This window comes from Prionailurus bengalensis, chromosome C2, assembly GCF_016509475.1.
Source record: "Prionailurus bengalensis isolate Pbe53 chromosome C2, Fcat_Pben_1.1_paternal_pri, whole genome shotgun sequence".
NCBI lineage: Eukaryota > Metazoa > Chordata > Mammalia > Carnivora > Felidae > Prionailurus > Prionailurus bengalensis.
Genome location: NC_057350.1, coordinates 79,105,959 through 79,130,033, shown reverse-complemented (window position 1 = coordinate 79,130,033; position 24,075 = coordinate 79,105,959). Strand labels below are relative to the sequence as shown.

Here is a 24,075-nt window from a genome sequence, read left to right as displayed (position 1 = left end):
CAGACCATACACCTTTGGATCAAAGATGAGTCATGGGATTGGTTGGTCAGGCACGTACCATAGGAAAGAGTATTAATAAACACATTAATTGCATTCAAATTCAAATTCGTATTATCTTCAAGTCTCCTAAAGTAATCTAAAAATTACTATCAAATTTATGCAATACAGTGTCAAAATACATTATTTTTTCCTTTTATTCTTCTCACAAACTCTATAGCACTTCACGTCTGGCAAATATGATGGTCAAATGGCCTCTTTCCAGACATTCTTGCTTATCTCTCAGCCTCACCAACCTATTCCAATCTGTGTATGCATATACTTTGCATTACTCATATAAAACAGTTGTGAGAATAGGAAATAATCATTTTTGGCATTGGCTTTCTTGTTACAACACATAAAAATAATCTCATGTAATATTATGTAATCAGACTATATTTATTGATTACAGTTTACATGTTTTCATGTAATTCAACTAACAAAAACCCTGTGAGGTCAAGATAGCTATCTCTGTTTTTAAAATGAGGGTACTTAGAGTGATTAAGTGAATTGACTAAGGTATTAAAATAAACTAGCTCCCTTTCCACACCCAAATAATTTGTAAATAAGCAGGAAAATGGACATGAGCTTGAAGAAATTCTGTGTGTGTGTGTGTGTGTGTGTGTGTGTGTGTGTGTATTCATTGATGTGATATGTAATGTGATATATTTCTGTCAAAACTTGATTATCCTCAATTGTTTCACATACTTTTTATTTATAATTTGTAGTCTCATCTCCCCCGTTTTAACCATTTTCTTGCTGGGTTCTTAGGATGTGTGAAGAGTCTTGTTGGAAGGGACTAATGACTGAGCCCAGAGCTGGTAAATAACAATGAATGGTCATGAATGCTTTATAACCAAACCAAAAGGATCTACAGACCAATCCTTTTTACTCTTTTCTGGCATATTTACCCTTCTTTTCAAGGGAATTATGAAAGTGTACCAACATGTTAGCAATTAAATGTAACTTTCGTTTCCCTTCACATCATTTTGACAAATACTCATTGAATACCCACCTAGCTACATGCTGAGCAACGTGCTAGTAAACTGGGATACTGAGAATAAAACAGATTTTGCCCTCCAGACACTTACAGAGTACAGGGAGAAGGTAAAAAAAAAAGTAATTAACAAATTATAATTTAATATGCTAAGACTGTTAATAGAGTGGGATTCACAAGGTTCTATGGGAGCCCAGAAGAGGGAACAAGAAAGTCCAAAAGCTAACAGATATAATGATATCTGAAGTGAAACTCAAAGTATGAGTGATTTAAGCATCAAAGGAGGTGGGGGAAATACATTTTAAATAAAAGAAAGATGGTTGGAACCTGCAAATTACAAAAGTACATGAAATGTTCTTGAATAAAGAATAATTCATTTTAGCTAGAATTCAAAGCATGTGTATGTACGCATATGTGTTGGCAGGGGAGAGTTGGGGAATGGAATAGGAAGAGGGTGCGGATTAGGATATATAGGAACCTCTCTTGGAGGAAAGAAGTTTCTGCCTCATCCTCCTTTTTCTCTCTACATACCTGAACATACCACAGTCAAGGTGTCTCCGTAAAGATAATTCCAGGTAAAATATGTCAGGATGATATAAACATTCTATCCAGCTGTGTGACTTTTCAAGTGGTTTCCAGCACTGGGTATTGGATGGATTTATTCTTTATCTCCGCATGCTTCATTTCCTATAGAGGAACACTGAAACCTATAGCCTGAAGGTTTGGAAAACCTGCTCAGCTGAGGAATGCACGCCTGCAGGCATGAAACCTGGTCTCTTTACCCAGTGTAAACAGGAAGCAAGTTATGGTTGTAATAAGGAAAACTGAGACTCTGGGCAGTGAACTGCTGGCAGACAGCACCTGAAGTAAACCAGGAGTGCAGTCACTCAGGTGGTAAATACTTGCTGTAAAGTCCAGAAGAACGTTCAGCACTACCCCCTACTTCCAACGAACCCACCCACCCACCCACACACACCGCTATACTTTACCCTAACCAGCACACAGCTCCTATGTAATCAGAGTTGTTAAAACTTGACCCTCTGTTTTTGAGACTGGAATAAAAGAAGGAGCCAGGGGTGGGTGTATAAAAGCTTTTAGAGAAAAGTATGTGGCTGGTGGCATTCATATCAGATGACACCGCGTTCCTGTCACACAGACTGAGTTCAGGTGCTTGAAATGCTCAAGAGCCAGTTTGGGGACTTGGCCTTTTGTCTGCCTTTCCTTCAATGCACTGCTTGTCACTTTGTCTTCATGGTCCCTCCTCCTTTTAGAGGGAGCACTGAAATGACTAGAAATAAAGTGGCATCTGACTCTAATGAGATGCCAAGTTCATTGGGTATGAAATAGCATCAACTTTTTTTTCCAGCACTCAGATTCTGAGGCCACGGAGGATTCTCATGAAATGAAGCTTATGATGAGGACTGGAGAAGCAGTCAGTAATCTAATCTAAAAGCATTTATTTATCTATGAAAAGGTATCCCGGCAGTCCAGAGGGTGTTGGCAATGGGAATGCTGTGGTGAATTACAACTTGGTCTTTAAGAAGTCCTAGTTTGATGGCGATATTGTCGAAGATTTGTTGATAGTATTTTTGATCATTGGTAATAGGCTTCCTTAATGGCCTTTGCAGTCTGACTTCAAATTCCAGCCTCATTTCATTCCACTTCCCCAACTCTTCCTAAAATACATGAATATGTGTACCTGCACATGTGAGCTTATGGACAAACTCTCCATTTATTAAAGTTGGTTTAATCTTTACAGCCACCCTCTGTACTTGATGCTATTAATATTCTTTTTTGTATGGAAAAGGAACTATAAAATTTAGAGAGGTTGGATAACTTGCCCAGAGTCACACAGCTAATGAGTGCCATATCTGCAACTTAAGACCAGATCTGTTTGATCTCAATACCCATGTTATATCATACATACTTCCTTTAGTTCAGTGCTTTTCAACAGGGGATGATTTTACCACCCTCCCATCCCCCTGCCGGGGTGGCATTTGGCAGTGTCTCAAGACATTTTTGATTCTCACACTTAGGGTGAGGGTACTATTGGTATATGGTGGGTAGAGGCTAGTGAGGCTGCTTAACATCCTAAAACACAGAGGACATCGTCCCCTGTCGCAAAGAATTATATGGCACAAGATAACAATAGTCCTAAGGTAAGGAAACTTTGGTTCACTTACATAGACAAACAGCCACACTTGTGACTCTAATTCTTAGACAACTGGATGAAATATTTAAATGGAGATAAAAGTGCAAGGCAATAGAATAAAATATTAATTTTTGCCTTGAGTATACAGGAAGGCATTGTGAGAGAGAGGGTATTTGAGCTTGGTTTGGAAGGATGAATAGGAGTATAGACAATATAGATCTTTGCAGATTGAGTAGGCCCTATGCATCTTACGCCAAGTCAGAGCTAGAGGTTGCTAGGCAAGCTTAGTATGGTGTTTTTCAAAAAATTTTTTAGAAGCATAAGACTTTTAAAAATAAAATCTTGAAATTGAAATATGTAAAATGGTTAAAAATAGAGCAGATCTAATTGGTATGATTGCAGGGACTGGAGGATGTTACCTGCTTGGCTTCCATATCTTCTCCCCAAACCCTCAGGAATATCTGTCATCCCAACATTGTTAATAACGGCACTTCCTTTCTTTTGAAAAGAATCTTTGTCTGGATGATAAATTATATGGTCATCCAACCTATGAAGAAATCTAGTGTTCAAAGGAACATGTTTTGAAAATTACTGAGTATAATTTTTTCCTATCCCTTCTTAAAAATAAGGAACACAAATCCTTTTCTAAATAGTATAATTTTACTGCTCATAATAGCAGTATATTATAGAAAGAGGACTTTAACACACTTAAGTCAGGAGACTGGGATTCCAAGACTTTGCTCAGTTGCTTATTAGTGATTAGCCATTGGACAAATCTCTGAAACACTTGGACCCTCAGTTTACCTATTAGATCCCCTATGCATTGCCCCCGATGCCTAGCATCTTGTCCAACAAAGCTTTCTGAATTTGTGGATTTCTAACCCCTGCCCTATAGTCTATCTTTTTTATACTTTATGAATATTGTTCTTGACTATGGATCTATAATTACTATTTTGGAATTGTTAACTATACATATGGTCTTATCATGTGTTTATTTCCTCATGTCCCATGCTCATGTATCCAATTGGCCATTAGAAATTACTAAGAGGCTTACTGGTTAGGCACATCAACCACATGTCTGGAACAGAATCCTTGCCCCCTGCACCTCACCACTTCCAAGTCCTTCTGCCCCAGGCTTTCCCAACCCAGTAATGATATCACTTTCTATCCAGTTGCTCAGACCAAAAATCTAGGTGTCATCTTTGAGTCCTCTGTTCTTTTCATCCCTTATATTTATTCATGCCAGCAAGTTGTATGGCTCTACCTCCAAATAATATCCCTAATTTAACCAGTTATCATGTTCTCCACTTCTCTCCTGGTCCAAGCCACCATCATCTCTTGCCTAGACTACTGAAGTGATCTTCAAACTCCTCTTATCTTCTGGCTTCTAATCTTGACCCTAACAGTAAATTTTCCATACAACTGTCAGGATTATTAAAAACAACAACAACAACATACATACATACAACATAATATGGCCGACAGGATGCTTTGGGCCTAAGATTTCATTTCGATCTCTTTCTTTTGATCACTATATTCTAACTACACAGGCTCTTCCTCTGTTTTCCTCAGAAGAAAACTGAACAATGGCTAAATTTGCAATGGACAAAAATCAACTTTTTACAGATCTTTTTTTTTTTTAATCCTTATTTATTTTTGAGAGACAGAGCATGAGCGGGAGAGGGGTAGAGAGAGAGGGAGACACAGACTCTGAGGCAGGCTCTAGGCTCTGCGCTGTCAGCACAGAGCCCGACATGGGGCTCGAACTTATGAAATGTGAGATCATGACCTGAGCCGAAGTCTGACGCTTAACTGACTAAGCCACCCAGGTGCCCCCAAAAATCAACTTTTTGATTTAATTTAATTATATGGACGAGAATTCATTCAATGACAATTTTTTCAGAAAAAAATAGACAGTAATACTTGTATAACTTTGATGTAGGTTCGTATTAAAAATATAGAGATAAGAAAAACAAAGTAAAGGTGTCATCTTGTACCTGTTTTTCTTTTGCATTTGTCTCCTTGATCAATTGAAAACTTCAAGAATCTTGGGGAACTAATATTTAGGATTTTTTTTCAATCTAGAGTTTAAAGGCTTTTTATTTTGAAATAATTTTAGGCTTATAGGAAAATTGCAAAGATAGTAAAGTTTCCGTGTACCTGGCATTCAAATTATTCTAACAACTTACATAACTATAGTAGAGTTATCAAAACCTGAAAATTAAACATCAGTACAATAATATTAAGTAAACTACAGGCCTTATTCAAGTTTCACTGTTTTTTTTTGTTTTGTTTTTCCTAATGCCTCTGTCTGTCCCAGGATCCAGTTCAGGATTATGTATTACATTGAGTTGTTCTGTCTCTTTATTCTCCTCCAAACTGTGACAGTTTCTCAGTCTTTCTTCTGTGTTCATGATCTTGGCACTTCTCACGAATACTGGTCGGTTTTTTTGTAGAATGCCTCTCAATTTGGGTTTGCCTGATGTTTTCTCATGATTAAATTGAGGTTTTTTTTTTTTTTTTGGAGAAGATACTACAGAAATGATTTATGTCTTCACTGCATCATATTGTAGGCTTATGATGCCTGTGTGTCTTATTACTAGCAGTATTAACAATGATAGATAGATAGATTTAAGATGTATGCTGGATTTCCCCTCTGCAAAGTTAGTATTTTTCCCTTTATAATTGATAAATATCTTGGGGGAGATACTTTGATACTCAACCCATGTTTTTTGTAATTATAGTGTCTGAGTGGAACTTAATGTATCTGTTGGCATCCAGGGAACTCTGTTACTTTTAAAAAGCTCATATCGGAGTCAAAAAAATGTTTTCTGGAGTCTTTGATTTGCATTAAGGAAATTGGCATTCCAAATATGGAATTGAAGGGAATAGAACTAAGAAAGTTAAAGTCTTGGGGCACGTGGGTGGCTCAGTAGGTTAAGTGTTTGACTCCTGATTTTGGCTCATGATCTTGTGGTTCATGAGTCCATGCCCCCTATTGGGCTGTCACCACAGAGCCTGCTTGGGATTCTGTCTCCCTCTCTCTCTGCTCCTCCCCCGCTTGCTCTCTATCTCTCAGAATAAATAAAAATAAACTTGAAAGAAAAAAGTTAAAGTGTTTTTGCCTATAAATAATGAAGATATTTGTACCTATAAATAATATGCTTTATAAAATGCTTTTGAATAATTCACTTAAATTCATGCAACAATCTCCTGAGGCTGACATTCAGGGAACTCTGTTACTTTTAAAAAGCTCATATTAAGAGTTAAAAAATTGGGGCGCCTGGGTGGCGCAGTCGGTTAAGCTCCGACTTCAGCCAGGTCACGATCTTGCGGTCCGTGAGTTCGAGCCCCGCGTCGGGCTCTGGGCTGATGGCTCAGAGCCTGGAGCCTGTTTCCGATTCTGTGTCTCCCTCTTTCTCTGCCCCTTGCCCGTTCATGCTCTGTCTCTCTCTGTCCCAAAAATAAATAAATGTTGAAAAAAAAATTAAAAAAAAAAGAGTTAAAAAATTATATAAATGATACAAATGATAAAAATTGTACAAATCTCATGAGGTTGGCTTTTACTATCACTATCATCACCATTATTAGTTTCCCTTTTCAGATCTAGAAACTAAGGCTCAGTGAGATTGTATGGTTTTTCCAAACTCTAACCGTTAGTAACTGATAGGGCAAGGAAGCATACCTGGCCCTATGCATCTATGCCGAGCATTTTCCCACTATACACAGTGATGGAATATATGTGGTTAGATAGCAGTGAGTTCCCCATCATTGGATATGTCCATGTCCAGGGATGTAGTTTTTTGGTGAGGATGTGTCAAGGCAAAAACAACAGATGAATGGCTAGAATTGATAAGCTTACAGTCACTTCTAACCTTGAAATGCCATGATTTTCAACCATAATGATTCAATGTCTATGTTATTAACTTATTCTGTCCTTTTTGATTTTCTCTTTGGAAGTTGAAGAAAAACCACTTCTTTCTGCTTTTCTTATTCAATCAGCTAAAGCACTGGTAGAATTAGCTGAAAGGAAGGATGTCCTTCCTTCCAGAATCCCCAGGCTGTTATGACTATAGTTTGTGTCACTCAGTGACAGCAATGTTTAGATCTCCAAGAGGATGCTGGGGCTGCAAACGAGTAATAAGAAGTGTCTTCTGTCTGTCTTCGCTTCTACAGACTGAAACTCAAGCAAAACCCTACTTCTTTGTTAGTTTACATTATTTAGCCTCAGTGAAGTGAGTTTATTTTTTAAGCTTTTTTTTTTTGAGAGAGAGAGACTGTGTGTGTGTGGGGGGGGGGAGGGGCAGAGAGGGAGAGAGAGAGAATCCCAAGCAGGCTCTGTGTTATCAGTGTGGAACATGTTGTGGGGCTTTATCTCTCAAACTGCGAGATCATGACCTGAGCTGAAATCAAGAGTCAGATGCTTAACTGACTGAGCCATCCAGGTGCCCTCTGAGTTTATTTATTTATTTATTTATTTATTTGATGTTTTGATCATATTCAATTAGGTAAATATTACTTTAAAGAAAATTAGAGAAATACATCTGTTTATTTTGAAAACCTAGAGATATTGAGGTACTCCAGCAAACTATATTGTTTTCTTATCATAGCCACTAATTTTTGTTACTTATGACATTATCTAAAAAAAAACTTAGATTTCAATGCTTTTCAAAAGAAGAAACTAAGACTCAAAAAGGGGAAATGAATTTACAATGCCACACAGGTATAAAATTATAGAAGTTTTATTTGTATGGCTTTTTTTCTTTTACTTTTTTTTTTCTTTCTTTCTTTCTTTCTTTCTTTCTTTCTTTCTCTTTCTTTCTTTCTTTCTTTCTTTCTATCTTTCTTTCCTTTTTTTTTTTTGTAGGGTTGCCAACTGCCAATAGTCGATACATTCTAATTTTTAAATGTTTTTTCCTTACTAATAAGGAAACTGAAACTGGAATGAAAAAGTAGTTTGCCCAGGGGCAATTTGGTATAAAATTAGGTATCCAGGATAAAATCTCCATGGAAAATTGTTATGGGGAAAGACTACAGGATTCTCTTTCTTCACTGAAAGATCACTCTTGTGTTAGTCCCTTAAAGCAAAGATTGGTCTCCTCTTGGAATCATGGGAAGAATAATGGACACTTTATAGAGGATGCTTAATAATTTGAATTGATATTGGAATATACTCTAATAGTCTTAATTTAGATTAGTGAGCCAGTTGCCTAGGAAACAGATTTGGATCTCACTGTGAATAAGATTTTATTCCTAATGTTCTTTTTTTATCATACTGCAGAAAGTGGAGTGACTGTGGGTAAGTCATTTACCTTCTATGAGCCTTGGTTTTCTGATATGGAAATGGTGATACCTTCTTTGACATACCTAATACATTTATGTTAGAAAGAGATCATGGGTATAAAAGAGCTTGTTGGAAATAGAAGCATGAACTTTTGTTTCATTTCCTTGCTTATACATGTTTATTTTTTTAATTAAAATTTCTTTACATTTATTTATTTTTGAGAGACAGAGAAAGACAGTGTGAGCAGGGGAGGGGCAGAGAGAGAAGGAGACTCAGAATCAGAAGCAGGCTCCAGGCTCTGAGCTGTCAGCACAGAGCCTGATGTGGGGCTCGAACCCATGAACTGTGAATTCATGACCTGAGCCGAAGTCGGATGCTTAACCGACTGAGCCACCCAGGCGCCCCTATATCTCTGTTCAGAATGCTCCCTGAATTACCCTCCCCTTAACCCAATTCAACTTGGCTTGACCAAAATAAGGATTTTTTTCCCCTCACTTAACTTAAAAGTTCAGGATAGGCTGACCTAATAATTTGAATGATTTTGTCAATAATTCATCTCTCTCTGTATCTTACTTCTTCCACCTTCGTTGGCTTCATTCTCAGGTTCTCACTATGCATGGTAAAATGACCTCGAAAACCTCCAGGCTTTCTATCAGTTTTGCAACAACATTGGTCATGTGCCCTTACCTGCACCAATCTCTGTGACCAGAGAAATGGACTCCTCTGATTGCTTAGACCTGAGCCATATGCTAAAGTAGACTCCTCTTATACTATTTGGGCTAAACTGGGAGAGGGTGGTCCTCCAAAGAAACAAAGAGGTACTCGTATTGGAAGAAGAATCTGAAATGATTGATAGGATGCTGGGTTGAATAGAAAAAACAGCTGCCAACCAAGCCCTCCCTAATTCCATTTCACCTATTGAAACTCTAGGAACCCTTTAATGATTGTCTCAAGAGTTTTCTTTTGAAGTCATTTCTGATCCTCTTCCTACGTATGATTTCTCCCTCTTTTGCATTCTTTTACCATCTTATTATGCCTGCTGTTCATTTTCATGAACTTTGTATAATGATTTACCAAGTTCATTTCTTAGATTATTAGAGTGTTACTCCTTTGGACACAGAGACTATATCTTACTTGTATTTAAATCTTCAGCAGCCAGCAGGCATCTGATTCATAATAGACTATCAGCAAATATTTATTAAGCTGACTACTAAATGCTGTACAAATTATGAAGGATGAAAAACAAACAAGATGAGGCAGATAATTTCATTATGTACATAATTTATTGACTGATTGATTTATTAAAAGACTAACAGACGCAATGTTGACAATTCTGAGAAATGACATCTATATAAGGAAGTAAGGATAGCTGCAGCCCCAGGACAGTGGTCAACTTTTGTGAGGACTGGCTAGGGAGGAAGTGTGTCTGGACCGACTCTGCATTTACTAACTCTGTGCCTTCTTTTCCTCTTCAGTTGTCTGGGTTCACGTCTAAACTTGTTGCAGCTATCCAGAATGCCCACAAGAATTCCACTGGATCTGGAAGAAGAAAGGGACTGATGGTGTTAACTGAACCCATTTTGATTGAAACCTACATGGGGCTGATGTCATTCATTGGAAACCGCAACAAACTCGGCTATTCCCTTGCCCGTGGGAGTATTGGTTTTTGAGACTCCTTCTGGCATTATAAGTATGCCATCCACTGATCTACCCTCATTGAAGATTCTGTTTCAGACCACCATATATTTGGACTGACTTAGTTCCTTTTAAATACTATTACATGGTATTGAACACTTAGTATCTTAGGAAATCTATAATCTTGATTAGACTGATAGATGCACACTTCAGACCTCATATAAGAACAATCAAATTTCCTAACCAGAAAATAAATGCTCTTAAGCTTACAAATAATATTATCATTGAATACCTGATCATAAACTGAGGGCTTCTTGATCCTCTGTCCTCCAAACGTAGACATTTTTTGGATCTTGAGCTTGAGCCGTTTGATTCTGATGTCTTTCACTGGGGTCTGACTATACTATTTTAGCTACTCTTTTTATGAGAATGCCTTCCAAATCCCCATTTCCATCCCTGATACTTCTTCAAGATTTAGTTTTGTATTTCTGTCTGTTGATCATCTATATGATTCAATGGCCACTCATATTCAGCATCTTCCAAATCCTGGGTTTCTCTGTGGCATTTTTAGGGTCCCAGTCATCATTCGTGAAATCCATCAGTTTTGATATATCTAAATTCCTTGCCAGATAATTTCATCTAGTATCTTTCTTAGTCTGTTTGGGCTGCTATTACAAAATACCACAGACTGGGTGGCTTATCAACAAGAGAAATTCATATCCCACAGTTCTGGAGGCTTGAATGCAGAGTTCAGGGTGCTGGCCTGGTCAGGTGAGGGCCCTGTTCCCAGGTGCAGACTTCTCGTTATATCCTCAGACAGTAAAGGGGCAAGAGGGTTCTCTTGATCTTCTTTTATAAGGGCATTAGTCTTATTCATGAAGGCCCTGCTTTCATGACCTAATCGCCTCCCAGAGGCCCTACCTCTTAATACCATCATATTTGGCCTCAAGATTTCAGCACATGAATGTTGGAGCACACAAACTGTCAGACCATGGCAGGACCAAATGTATGTGTGGCTTAGCATTGTACCCCAATGCCCAGATGTCAACCTTAAAGTTCATTCTTCTTTGAAAGTTTTTCGTGAACTCCTTTTCCTTTCCATATCCGCAGGTATATATTATTCGATCAAGTCTTTAATTCTGTTCACCTGGATGATTGTCATCGCCTTTTACTTGGAATCTTTGATCCGAGGCTGACACTGTTCTAATCCATCCTGCATTTGGTTGCCAGATTTCTAAAGCACAGTTTGGCCCTATCAGTCCCTGCTCAAGAACTTTTAATGGCTCACTTTGTTTTGCATTTTTTTTTGTTCAAACATTTATTTCATTTTCTTTTCCAACAGCAGACCCTTTCCTTCTATTGAAATCTGTTTTGGGTGCCCAGTATGTGAAACAGATAGAAGTGAGGCCACCGAGATTGAAGGGGATATTGGAATGCTCCTGGCTTCTTCTTTTTTGGGTCTCAGAGGTACCTTCTGTGGAATGTCTCTGGGTCCCAGAAGGTATAGAGGAGCACATTTTCTTTTTTTTTTTTTTTAATTTTTTTTCCCAACGTTTATTTATTTTTGGGACAGAGAGAGACAGAGCATGAACGGGGGAGGGGCAGAGAGAGAGGGAGACACAGAATCAGAAACAGGCTCCAGGCTCTGAGCCATCAGCCCAGAGCCCGACGCGGGGCTCGAACTCACGGACCGCGAGATCGTGACCTGGCTGAAGTCGGACGCTTAACCGACTGCGCCACCCAGGCGCCCCAGGAGCACATTTTCAAAAACACTGTCCTACCTTATTCTCTTTCCTTTGCTCTTTTATCTCATATTTTCTCTTTTTTTTCTCCCCGACATGTCTCATTTTGGACACAACTCAGGAGATATCTTAACTGTTTTCATCTCTTCAAGTTTCTTTTCTTTTTTAATTTTTCAGTTTTATTTTGTATTTATTTTGAAAAGAAGCTTTGAATGATCAACACCATAAATATTATGATAATCAGCTTTTTAAGCATGTCCCAGGACCCAAAGTTGAGACACCTTGGTTGGTATTCATGTTAAAAATTGTACCTTTTTTTTTTTTTTTTGGTGGAGGGAGGGGTTGTTCAGAGTGTTTTTAAAGTCTTCTCTTCTAAAAACTTCCTCAATTTCAAAGATTTGTCCTCTGTTTCATTCACAAACATCAATTTGATGCAGGCATTCAAAACCCACGCCTTGAATAACCATCATTTTATTTCGTCTTTGTCTTTGTTTACTTCCATTAGTGTTTCTCTCCCTTTCCCTCTTTCCCCTTCCCAGCACCCATTCCCCCCTCCCCATTGATGGCAAATATTGTTACAGTCCCCAAGGCAGGGAACTTCTATTCAGACTGTAAAAGGAAATGTTGAAATTCTTAGCTGTCCTGTCAACAGTAGTGGAATGAAAAGTCGTTGGATTGTTTTGGCAATGGTTCTAAAGCAGGCATAATTGGCAAATTATTGTAACACTGCTGCCCGAAAATCTCTATTTGCCTCAAGATAGTGGCATTTGTTGGCAGAAGCATCTGAAATGTCCAGCACATTCTTTTCCATTACCATTTAAGGATCAACCTGACAATAGACTTCTTTCTGCACATTTGCCCCCCTTGTAACCGAGGACAGACTGTGTTTCCAAGTGACTCTCTAAAGGACACAGTGCAGCATCACCAGTGCAGAAGATGAGAGGAAGGAGGTATCTCTCAGCCCTGAGGTCCAGCCTCTAACAATAGGATAAGCATTTAATAATACCAAAGCTGTTTAATAGGGAGAAGAACGAGCTCAGAGATAACAAGGGAATGCTTTTAACATTTCACAAAGACTGTCTAGTGGATAGCCCATAAACTGATACATAGGGCCTCGATAGCAGGTTATGACCAGAGGGTGAGAAGATTTAGGAATTTGGAAGGCAGTTCAAGATAAGAGAGAACTTCTTATAGGTAGGAATGTAAAAAATGGAATGGGTTGCTCCTTGGAATAGTGAGTCCTCCATCCCTTGATGTGTTCAAGTCAGGACTAGATAAAGTAGATAGAATTGTGTATGGGATTGATAGATGGGTGATTGATATAATACTTTAAGGCTAGAGACCTTATGATTTTCCAAATAACTGTGGCTAATGGTTAGACAATTAAATCGATTTGATTTTTTTTCCTTTGGAAATAACTGAATCAGCCATATGAGACCTTAGAAAATTACCTCAACTTTCCCAGGATTTAATTTGCTCCTCTGTAGAATGGAGACAATGATACCTTTTCTTCCCACTTCATAAAGATCTTGTGAGAAGAACTCAATGAAATAAGGTTAAGTTATTGTATTAAATAAAAAACATTGAGCACATGCCTGTAGAGTGATATGACTTGGAAGCAGAACATAGGACATCTTAAGGCAACTATATTTAGTTATCTCTCAGAATTTTTTTGGTCACTGTGGACCTACTGCCCACCATTCTTGCATTTGACGCTTGGTGTTCTCACTTGGGTTTTAAGCTCAACAGGACATACAAACTGCAAACAAGGGGACCTAATATATGCTTGGGCTTTTCATTCAGACTGGCATCTGAGCTACACCCATAAAGTTTCCAAAAGGGACATCATACATTTGGTTGGGAATAGGATAATTTACAAGAGGCATGAAGTACCAGGCATATCATCATAAAATTTTTATGGTTGGTCATCCTGTTTATCTGATCTTTATCTTATTCAGGAAATCCCACTAGAAAATACCCAATATGTCACCTTTCAAATACTGCTTGAGCATCTTTATTGACAGATTGCTCAAGGTCTCCTGATACGTCTTGGGCAGTTCTGATGGTTAGAACATTCTCTTTATGTTGATTTAGACTCTGTAATCTCCTCTCAGTAAAAGAAAAAAAATGCTGGAGTGGGTTTAGTCTGAATTTTCACACCAGGATGTTGGACATTTGGGTACAGAGGCAAGGTTAATGAAATCTCTAATGTTTCCAAGAAGGGGAGCTGTAACTAACTGCTAAGCCTGACCTTCAAGTGGGCAACTGGGCCTCTTTGGAAGCCTGACCTTTGGCCATTCTCTAAGGCAGAAAAGAGAAGCCAGTTCGCATGATTTGGATTTTTTTGCCTTGAGACCTGTTCTCCCAGTCCCCGTGCTGAAACATTACTAAGAAAGCCGATTTACAGAGCCTGGGGGCTAAGGAAGCATAGAAACCATCCAATCCAATGCTTTCATTTCACAGAATATGAAGCAAAGGTCTGTAAACTGGAAAGAAATTGTTTAAAAAGCAGATGGTGGATTTTTGGTCCTGGGATTAAATTCTAAAGCTTATAATTTCCTATTTCTGGCCCACTGTTCTTTGCATATATCTCTATTCCCAGGGAAAGGCATATTATCTAAATCAGGGCATCATTGTTGCTGGGTTAATGCTGAGGTGAGAAAACAATAGGTCACCGTTGTTTAGGGGGGAATTTCCAGAAATTACCTGTCTTAAAGGCTAAGGTCACTCCTAGAACTCTCTGATTTCCTATCTGATCAAAAAGCCCAAACAAAGCTGCGGAAGCAGGCAGAGCCAGCAGATATTTTGTAAGGCAGCTTTACCTCTGCCTGGCATTTTGTAGGGCAGGACAGGGGAGGGCAAAAGTATTAAATTTAGGCTTAAAAGCTCCTCAAAAATTCTTTACACACAAGAGACCAAGTTGGAGAAAAGAAGATGACTCATGCCAAGGGGAAGAAAGAGAGACTAATGCCTGTGGTTTTCAAAGGTTAACAACAACAAAAAAAAAGCCCAAGTATTTGCACAGGGATGAATGCTCATTGGCTCTTGGCCAACAATTATACAAGGGCTTGTGCCCACATCCTGTAGCTGTGGTTTAGGGACGCTGCTCATGAGTGACTTCTTATGCTTAGTGGCAGGAAACTTTAGTCACTGATGTGTAAACTCACCTTTGGTCTGCGCCTCCCACAACGTGCTCCTAAGGCAGTTAGGGGGCTAGGCCTACAGATTTCCTTGCAGATACCTGCTTCCCAGAGGCTAGGGAAGAACTCCTTTTGAGGCCTTGGAAGTGACTGAGACCTGATCAATACATAGCTTATTCCACTCGATTGTAGCAACCCCTTAGAATAATTCTGTGGCCACAGGGAAGAATTTATGATATCTTCTGCTAAACTCTCCCTTTAGCTTCAAATCCCAAGACAAAACAATGCATGACCTAGATTTCATTTGAGGGCTGCAACCAATGGGAAATATGAGAGGCAAAGTCGTAAGGTTGCTCCTGAGACTAGATCTTGTATCTGATGGGGTATTTTGCACTCAGTCTTAAAAAGTTCTTAGCAAACATCTTACAGGTCTCCTCCTTGGTGAAACCAAATGGAATTCGCAAAGAATTGCTCAAAAAGCAGATGGTGAATTTTTGGCAATACTGGGATTAGATCCTAGAGTTTCCAATTTCTTATTTCTGGTCTGCTGTTTTGTTTTGTTTTGTTTTTTCCCCAGGTACCTCCATTCCCAGGGAAAGGATGACTTCTAAATCAGTGTATCATAGTTGGGGGGGGGGGTGCTTAAATTGAAGTCACAAAACAATAGGTCCCAATGTAATGAACTCTTGTAGTTTTAGGTAGGAAGGGTCAGGATGCTATGTTATAGATAGAGAATATGTCAAGATCATGTCAAGAATGCCCTCAACCCAAACATGCATAGCAGCTGCAGGCTGAGCTTCTGCAAAAATATTTCCAGGGCAGAGAATCTCTGACTTTCTATGGCAGCTAATTCTGCAAAGCAGCTGCAGCAAGTAGAAAGTTTTTCTGAATATTGCACCCAAATCTTCCTCTCTAGAAATTTATCTATTTAATCCTAGATCTTCCTCTTAAGTTACTCAGAATAAATCAATTTTGTATTCCACGTGGTCACACTTGAAATAAAGGCAGCTAATTGGTACTCTCCCCAAAGAAATGCTTGTGTGTGTGTGTGTGTGTGTGTGTGTGTGTGTGTGTGTTTTGATGCAAAACCCCCCAGTTCCCATAACCGTTCTTTATAGGATGAGTTATATAGAGCCCTTATTGCCCTTGTCTCATTTGTGGTATTCTGTTTGGTTAACAACTCTTTGAAAATATTGTATTCAACACTGGCCCAGCAATTCAAATATAGCCTGACCAGTGCAGATTAGAGTGTGGTTTTTCTTCATTTGCCATCACACTACTGTTAATGAAATTTACATTTTCTCTATCACACTGTGTTTACATGAAACCTGTCAATTTCATACTGTATATAACATACTTTTTTTGATTCAGTAATCTCATTTAAGAAACAAATGAGACCACTTTAGTATGGATTACTCATAGTAAACCTATGCTACTTCCTAGGAATCACTGCTTTTCCTTTTTGGCTTTTAAATTTATTTGTTAATTTCTGTCGCTACAGTATGTGTTTTATCCTCAGTGACAAATTTCCTGGCAACCGACATTATTTTTAAGTGGGATTATCTTTTTTTTTTTTTTTATGTCTTCAATCTAGAGGACATGGTGAGCATGGCTACCGTGCTGGGCAGCTAAGCCAAAGCAATAGTCAGAATGGTTTGATCCACAGATGTCTTTGGCATTGGTTAGTTGATTGTTTTGTTCCTAGAGCAAAAATAGATGAGCAGCTCACTCAAGTCTTATTTGCTCTGTATACACAGGCGTGAATGGAAGCATGACTGGAATCAGCACGTGTTACCCCAGGATACCATTATCCTCACTGAATTCAAATTGCCCAGTTCAATGGCAACAATTCCCATGGTCATTTCTGGCCTAGAAAGAATGGTCACAATGGAGCCATGTCCTCAGCATGTTGAGATTCCCCTCACAAATGTATTTCTCATGGCTTTGGTGAAGAAAGTGTCTAGGGATGTTCAGAGGGAACATAGAGGGGAGGTGGGATCCTATATAATCATCCATTTTAGCCTTTAGATGCTTTCCTTGAGAATTTCAGCTTCATTCAGTATATACCTCCTTTGGCCCCATGTTTAATACAATTCACCACGCAAACAAATTGAGCCATTTTTAGTGGTTCTTATACCTTGAATCTAGAATTGTGGCCTTGGTGCACTGTAATCAATAAACTTTGCTCCAGTATTATATTTCTTATACTCTGATATCCTTAGCATTGGTTTCCATTCATGTTCTCCAGTTTTTTTGTTGGTATAAATTAGCAAAACCTATAATTATTTGAGGGCATATTTTACCTACTTATGAATCACACATTTTTTACTTGTTAGAAACTGAATGTGGTTATAAGTCTTCAAACAGTGAGAATGGATTATTGTACACTTTAATCAAGTGCTGACTCCAGCTACAATTTGAATCCAGATGTGTGGAGGTTTCTTCTTCTCCTCCTCCTCCTCCTCCTCCTCCTTCATATGTATGTGTGTATATGTGTATATATATATATATATTTTTTTTTTTTTTGCTTGAGCAGAACAATACATTCCCTGACACCTGGCATACTGTTTTCGTTTTTTTTTTTTCTTTTCACCTATTATTAAAGATCATCAGAGTCAGTTTGCTTTCAGCTGTTGAGACTACCAGTACTCTCAGGATTATATCAACCTTCCAAACCTATGTCGTATTTTAGTCAAAGGGAAACTGATCACATCTCAGTTCTGTAAGACATCACAATGGTCTATTTCACTGATGATAGCATATTGATTTAACCAGGTGAACAGGGAATAGAAACTGTTCTAACAATTGTGTACCACATGTGTGGAAATATACCCCCCCGGATTTTGTCACCAAAAGTCACACTGGTGACTTTTCTAGAGGATCAATGGTCTGGGACATGTTAAGATATACGTCCAAAGGAAAATTGCAAAATTTTGCCCTCCTTGTACAAAGGAAGAGCCACAGTGCCTAAAGGGGTTCTTTAGATTTTGGAGGCAACATATATCTCATTTGCGTCTGCTACTTGAACCCATTGTACATTGAGTGCAAAAGGTTGCTAGTTTTGAATGGGGCGCAGAATAGGAGAAGGACCTGGAACAGGCCTAGGGTGAGTGCAAGCAGTTTTATCATTTGGCTTATACACTCAGCTGATCCAGTGTTGCTTGAAGTATCTGTGTCAGATTGAGATACTGCATGGAACCTTTGGCCAGCCCCTGTAGATGAACCACTGAGTAGACCTTAGGATTTTGAGCAAAGATATTCCATTCTCTTAGATAGCAATTTTCCTTTTGAATTGCTACTGGGTCCTAGTAGAGACTTGAACACTTGACCATAAGCTACCAAGTTGCAGCACAGATTTAGCTGCCCATAATGAACTTGATTTTGTCTGACCCAAGTCAAAAATGTGAACATGTGCAGCAGCACTCTGTATTAATTGGAGGTGTCATATACATGGTAAGTCTCAAGCAGGTTCTGAAGTCATGTGTAAGTTGCATGAATAAGCATCCCAGAAAACCATGATACCTAATCCTACTACATTTTCTTCTCTTTCTCACCCCACACCTGGCTTCATGGAGATTTCCCTATAACCAATGGGTCAGGGAAATTTTTTGAACTGGATTTATAAATGATTCTGTATGATAGCTGCACATATGATACACTGATAATGCTGAAAATGTACAGTTGTAGCATCTACTTCATTGGGGATCTTGAAAGACTATGGTCTTTGAAAATTCCTCATAGTGAGCAGAATAAATCAAATGCCATTTTCATGTCCTACTTCAGTACTACTTTCCATTTTATAAATAAGGAAATGGAGACCTGGAATAATGATATGATCCGGTTACTGACACACAGACCTCACACAGCCACCACAGCTTGTTAATGGCAGAGACATGATGACACTACTTCCATTCTGCCCATCTCAGGTTGGATTCATTTTACATGATATAAACCACTTCATATTTTAAACAAAAGGGTTTTAATAAAGGGAATTAAGTACTTACAGCATTGTTAGAAAGCCTGGAGGCACAAGCTCTAGATTGGAACTCTAGAAGTGATTTTCAGAACAACACTGCAAAATTGTCCACCAAAGGATTAGTTATCTCTGCCATAGGTAGGAAGCTAAGCAGCTAGAAAGTTGCTATCCCAACAAGAGGCACCAGAATCACACCCCTTAACTACAATCTAATGATCAGGAGCTTCCATTAGACCTGCTGGCTCCAGAGCTACATTGCATCTGCTAGGTCTGCACGAGAAAAGTAAATGTGACACTTTCTGCCCCCTTCTTCCTAATTTGTCCTGAAGCAGGACACGGGAAGGATGTTCCATTTCTTCTGCTTATTAATAATTGCAATAATTTACTGAGTGTTTATGAGTACCAGGCAGTGTGCTAAGGCCTTTTCATACACTGTATCAATGAATATGTCAAGAATATATTAATTTACAACCTCCATCTTGAAGAAAGCAAAGCATGAAGAGGCAAAGAAACGTATCCAAGATTGTGTATTTGTAGATAGAAGGCCTGGATTAAATTAGAAATCTAGCTGTGAAGGAACTTGAGACTATAATATATAGCTATCTAACTTCTGCAGTACAAAAGGCCCACTAGAACAAAGTTAGTTGTTGAATTGACCATCCTACTGGATCCTCGCTTATATTAAACATAACCACTAGACTGCTTTCTTGCCTGATTGTGAAGTCCTTGAAGCATCCTGATTTCTCCTTTAACATAGACCTTTAAATATCATGTAATCAGTAGATATGTTTTTACGATACTGATGCCATAGGCATCTTGGGTTCAACCCATCTCAGTAGCATGTGTTTAAGCTTCTGTGAAACCACTGCCTTTTTGTGATCTGGTTTTACAGAGCAGTTGCTCAACTTAGGCTTTCTCCCTGACTTTAGAAAGAAATGATGTTTTGATTTTAGCAAAACCCTGTTAATACTCCAGATTTTGTTGTGGTTACATCAAGAAAACATAGCAATACTCCGAATGTATCATAAGTATGGAAAGTGAGAAATGGCATTTTGCTGGGGTTAAAAAAAAACAACAACCCTAAGACCAGCTGAGTGGAGGGCCAGTCAGGAGCTTGATGGTTTTAGAACACAGCTCAATTAGTGGAAGTATAGGCCACACCTAGAATAAGCAGGACATGATGACCTGGTAGATACTATAGCCACAAGAGGGGTATCCAGAAGAAGTGATGAACAGAGGCTCTCCCAGACTGCCATTGGTTTCAGGGAAAATGACCTGCAAGCAGTGAATACCAGCCATCTGATTCTAATGGCTTCTCATTAGGTGATGGTTCCAATGCTACAGGTAATGAATGTAGAAAGTAAAAGTGACTTTCATAAAAATACAACGTGTCCAGATTTGGGTAAGTTGAGCATGAAGGGCTATGGGACATCAAATGAAAATACTCCTGTCTACCCATCAGGTACATGTTGAAGGCATGTTGCTCAAGAGAGAGGATCTTTGGCTAGCAATAAAGATCAAGGAGTCATCCAAGAATGAGTGGTCATTAAAACTACATGTGGATGAGATTGCTTAGAGTGGGGATGTAGAGTTTTCTGTAATAATGGAACTTCCACAATTCTATGCTAACACAATAGCCACAAGCCATATAATGTGGCAGATGAGACTTAGAAGTCAAAAATTTTACTTTATTTTCATTAATTAAATTCCATTTAGCCACCTGTGCCCAATGGCTATTCTTTTGAATAACACATATAGAATGATGAACAAAGATGGCTGAAAATTAAATCCTTAATAACATAAATGTTGAATATCTGAGGTTATCTTGATGTCACCAAAGACAAACCAGAACACGTGCCTTTTTGAATTGTTTATGTTTTTCTTCCATATTTCATCCAATGTTAAAGAAAATAAAATGATACAGAAGAGCTTCTGTTGGAAACCAGCAGCTTCCCAACTCATCTCCAACTTCCAGTTTAATGGCAACTTATTTTTAGAGCTTTTCTGGTTCTGCTGGTAGTTACCCTGAAAACTCTGAAAATATGCTTATATTTCTATGTATTGATATATCAACATCAGGTATTATCTATTGACTTCCTCTATGGAAGAACATGACTTAAATCACATACACTACTCACACTTCCCTTTCCTCCTTAAATGTGTATTATTTTCACCTTTTCTTTGATTATATTTCTTACTTAAATGATACGTGTTCACTTTGATCTATCAACTTTAGTTTCTATCTCATCTGCGCTCTGTGACAACAAAGATGTTGGTGAAATTTTCTTGGACAACTCTTATTTTTTGCCTTTTGTCAAGTACATGTTTGCTTTTACGTTATCCATTAACATTCTGTTCTGGAATCATATTAAGTGTGTCACTCTCATCAGTATACTTAGTAATTCTGAGGAAAGTGGAAGGAGGGAGGTGAGACAAATTACCTGCTTCTCAACATTAGTTCTCCATCTTTGCTGTACAAAAATAACAACTCATTATCTATACATCTTCAAATGTATCATATATTTTATTTTTGTGATTCTCTCACAGGCCCATAAATTATTAATATCCTTGTTTTGCAGAGAAAGAAATCAAAGTGGTAATAAATAGAATGACTTGATGAATACCGTGTAACTGGGAAGTAGGTACGTTGAGAATCAATTAGGTTGTCTGACAAGATATCACCTCACAAATCTGTTCTCTTTAAGGTTTTCTAACCATTCAAGTTTTCAAAAAGTTTATGGGTTGGGTTTCTTGCTTCAGGTTTACAATCCATGGTTCATGTTGGAGCAGAGAAATTTAAAGCTTGCATACGGTGACCACATTTTCTTTCAAGGAACTGTAGAAATGCCTCCAGGCATCTGGGTGCTTCATGAACTCAAGCTGGCAAAGAATGGGTAAAGAATCATCTAACATTAAACTAACATTTACCAAGCACTCATGCTCTAGTGTCAGGACTTGGATATTTCATATATGTTATCTTGTTTAACCTTCACAGAAAGTCTCTTAGTAGAGAATATTTCAGAGATAGAATTGAGTAGTTGAAATTTGAATAATTCATTACTGTGATTGAGTCTTCTCTTTCTGTAAAAAGGGCTAGAATAACTTATCTCCCAGAGATATTTCACAAATGTGCCCATTTGGAAGATGAATTGAATTTGGTAAAATCAAGTGAGATTAAGTGGTTTGGTTGCTTGGGAGATCAGCAATATACAAACATAACACTGATGAGTAATAGTGAAGTGTTAAAAGGCACTGTTACCAGCAATGGAATTGACATAGATTGGCATTGGGAGACTGTTCCTATGCACAGAGTAAAATGCTCTGAACGCTCTTCTAAACTGCTTAATTCCTGTGAGAGTAGTGCTAGAGTGATTGTACAGTAAATATGGGTTTCTGACCCACAAACCCCACCCAGGACAGGTCCTGTCATTTGGAGTAATCCTATGGTTAATGCAACCTTATTAAAGAGGCATTGCAGACAGGGGACAGATCCAGATTTCATTCAGTTTATATGACATATGGACTCTCTTTGAGAAAAAATAATATCATATTATAATACAAAATTGGGCACAAAAATGAATATTTTTGCATGACAAAATACATCTCAGTCAATTACAAAAAAAGTAGCGATTACAAATCTGACAAATACTACAAAATAAAAAATTCAGAAAATAACATAATACTTTTATTAATTAACACATCTATCCATATATTGTACACTTGAAACTAATATAACATTTTATGTCAATTATACTTCAATTTAAAAACACACCTTTAACACTTTTTTCAAACCCGTTGTTGACTATATATTGGTTGATTACTTCTTCCTATGACAATATGTTTTAAAATTATTTTTTGTAAAGAGAACAGATAATTCTATTTTTCTTCACTTGATTGAAATGTTTTGTATAAAATTATTTCTAGTTTAGAAAAGTTTCATATAGCTTCATGGTTTATTATCGATATTGAAAAATATCTATCAAGTTTCTTCCACGTGTAAGACATGAGATTTGGAAGAATTTTCACAGACTACCTCCTGAATCTATCAGTTTTAAACCTGCTCTGTATTATCCTCATGTTTCTTGTGCTAGATGCCTTAGGACCCATTTGTGTCACCAGGAAACTGAACTTTGGCCATGCCCTTCTTTTGAATCTTGGTGCTAGTTAGTTGTAGAAATGTTCTTTGAGACCAGTCCTTATCAAGGTAAACAATAACTTCACTCTTCATGAAAGTGACTGGGAACCACATAATTATATCTTACTAACCCCCCAAATAAATGTTAACCTACTTCATCTTATCTTTAGCCACATGCCCATGGCCATTCTAGCTCCCAACTGGAGGGGAAGGTGACAATGGAGAGACAGAATTCTGCATTTGTTTGTGTTTTTTTTTTTTTTAAATGTTCATTTATTTTGAGAGAGACAGATAGAGAGCAGATGAGGGACAGAGAGAAAGGGAGACAGAACCCCAAGCAGGCTCTGTATTGTTAACATGGAGCCCGATACGGGGCTCGAACCCACAAACTGCGAGATCATGGCCTGAGCCAAAATCAAGAGTCAGTCACTTAAACAATTGAGCCACCCAGCCACCCCTACAAAGGAGAAGTGTTTTTAACCAATTTCAGTTAAAATATTTTACTTCTGAAAATTGAAAAGAAAGAAAGGGGAGAAAGGAAAAGAAGAAAAGAAAAGAAAAAGTCCATGGAATTCATTGCTAAGATCCCTCTCACAACCATGAAAGGGACCCATTAAAGGAAGTATTTTGAATATAATCTTTATTAGCTTCACAGTAAAATCCATTCTGATCCCAGGATGGTGGAAGGAGTAACAGATTTGGAGTGCAAGGCCTTGACTGTAGTCCTGGGTCTCCTACTGATTCACTGTGTGGTCCTTGGACAAGTTATTCATCCCCTGATCCATCAGTTATTTCTTTAAGAAATGAAAATTTTGATTAGATAATACCCAAAGTTTTCTTCTCCCTCTGCCATTGAGTTGCGTCAAATAGAACTAGATGCAACAGCAACATCCACACAGATGGGGGCTTTCCTGCCTTCACAGACTCAGGGAACATAGCATCTAGGCCTAAATTCAGGAGACAGAAGCAACCCTAGCC

General features: G+C 38.2%; 1 protein-coding gene across 2 annotated transcripts in view; it reads left to right on the top strand.

Annotated features, from left to right (window-relative positions):
• TPRG1 (tumor protein p63 regulated 1) overlaps positions 1-10,373 on the top strand; it is a 141,832-nt gene extending 131,459 nt beyond the window's left edge. For both annotated transcript variants that reach the window (XM_043594609.1, XM_043594608.1), the window contains exon 6: positions 9,945-10,373. In XM_043594609.1, coding sequence (XP_043450544.1) covers positions 9,945-10,139 — 195 coding nt within the window. In that variant the 3' untranslated portion in view covers positions 10,140-10,373. The remainder of the gene's footprint in view (positions 1-9,944) is intronic.
• Positions 10,374-24,075: the final 13,702 nt, after the last annotated feature.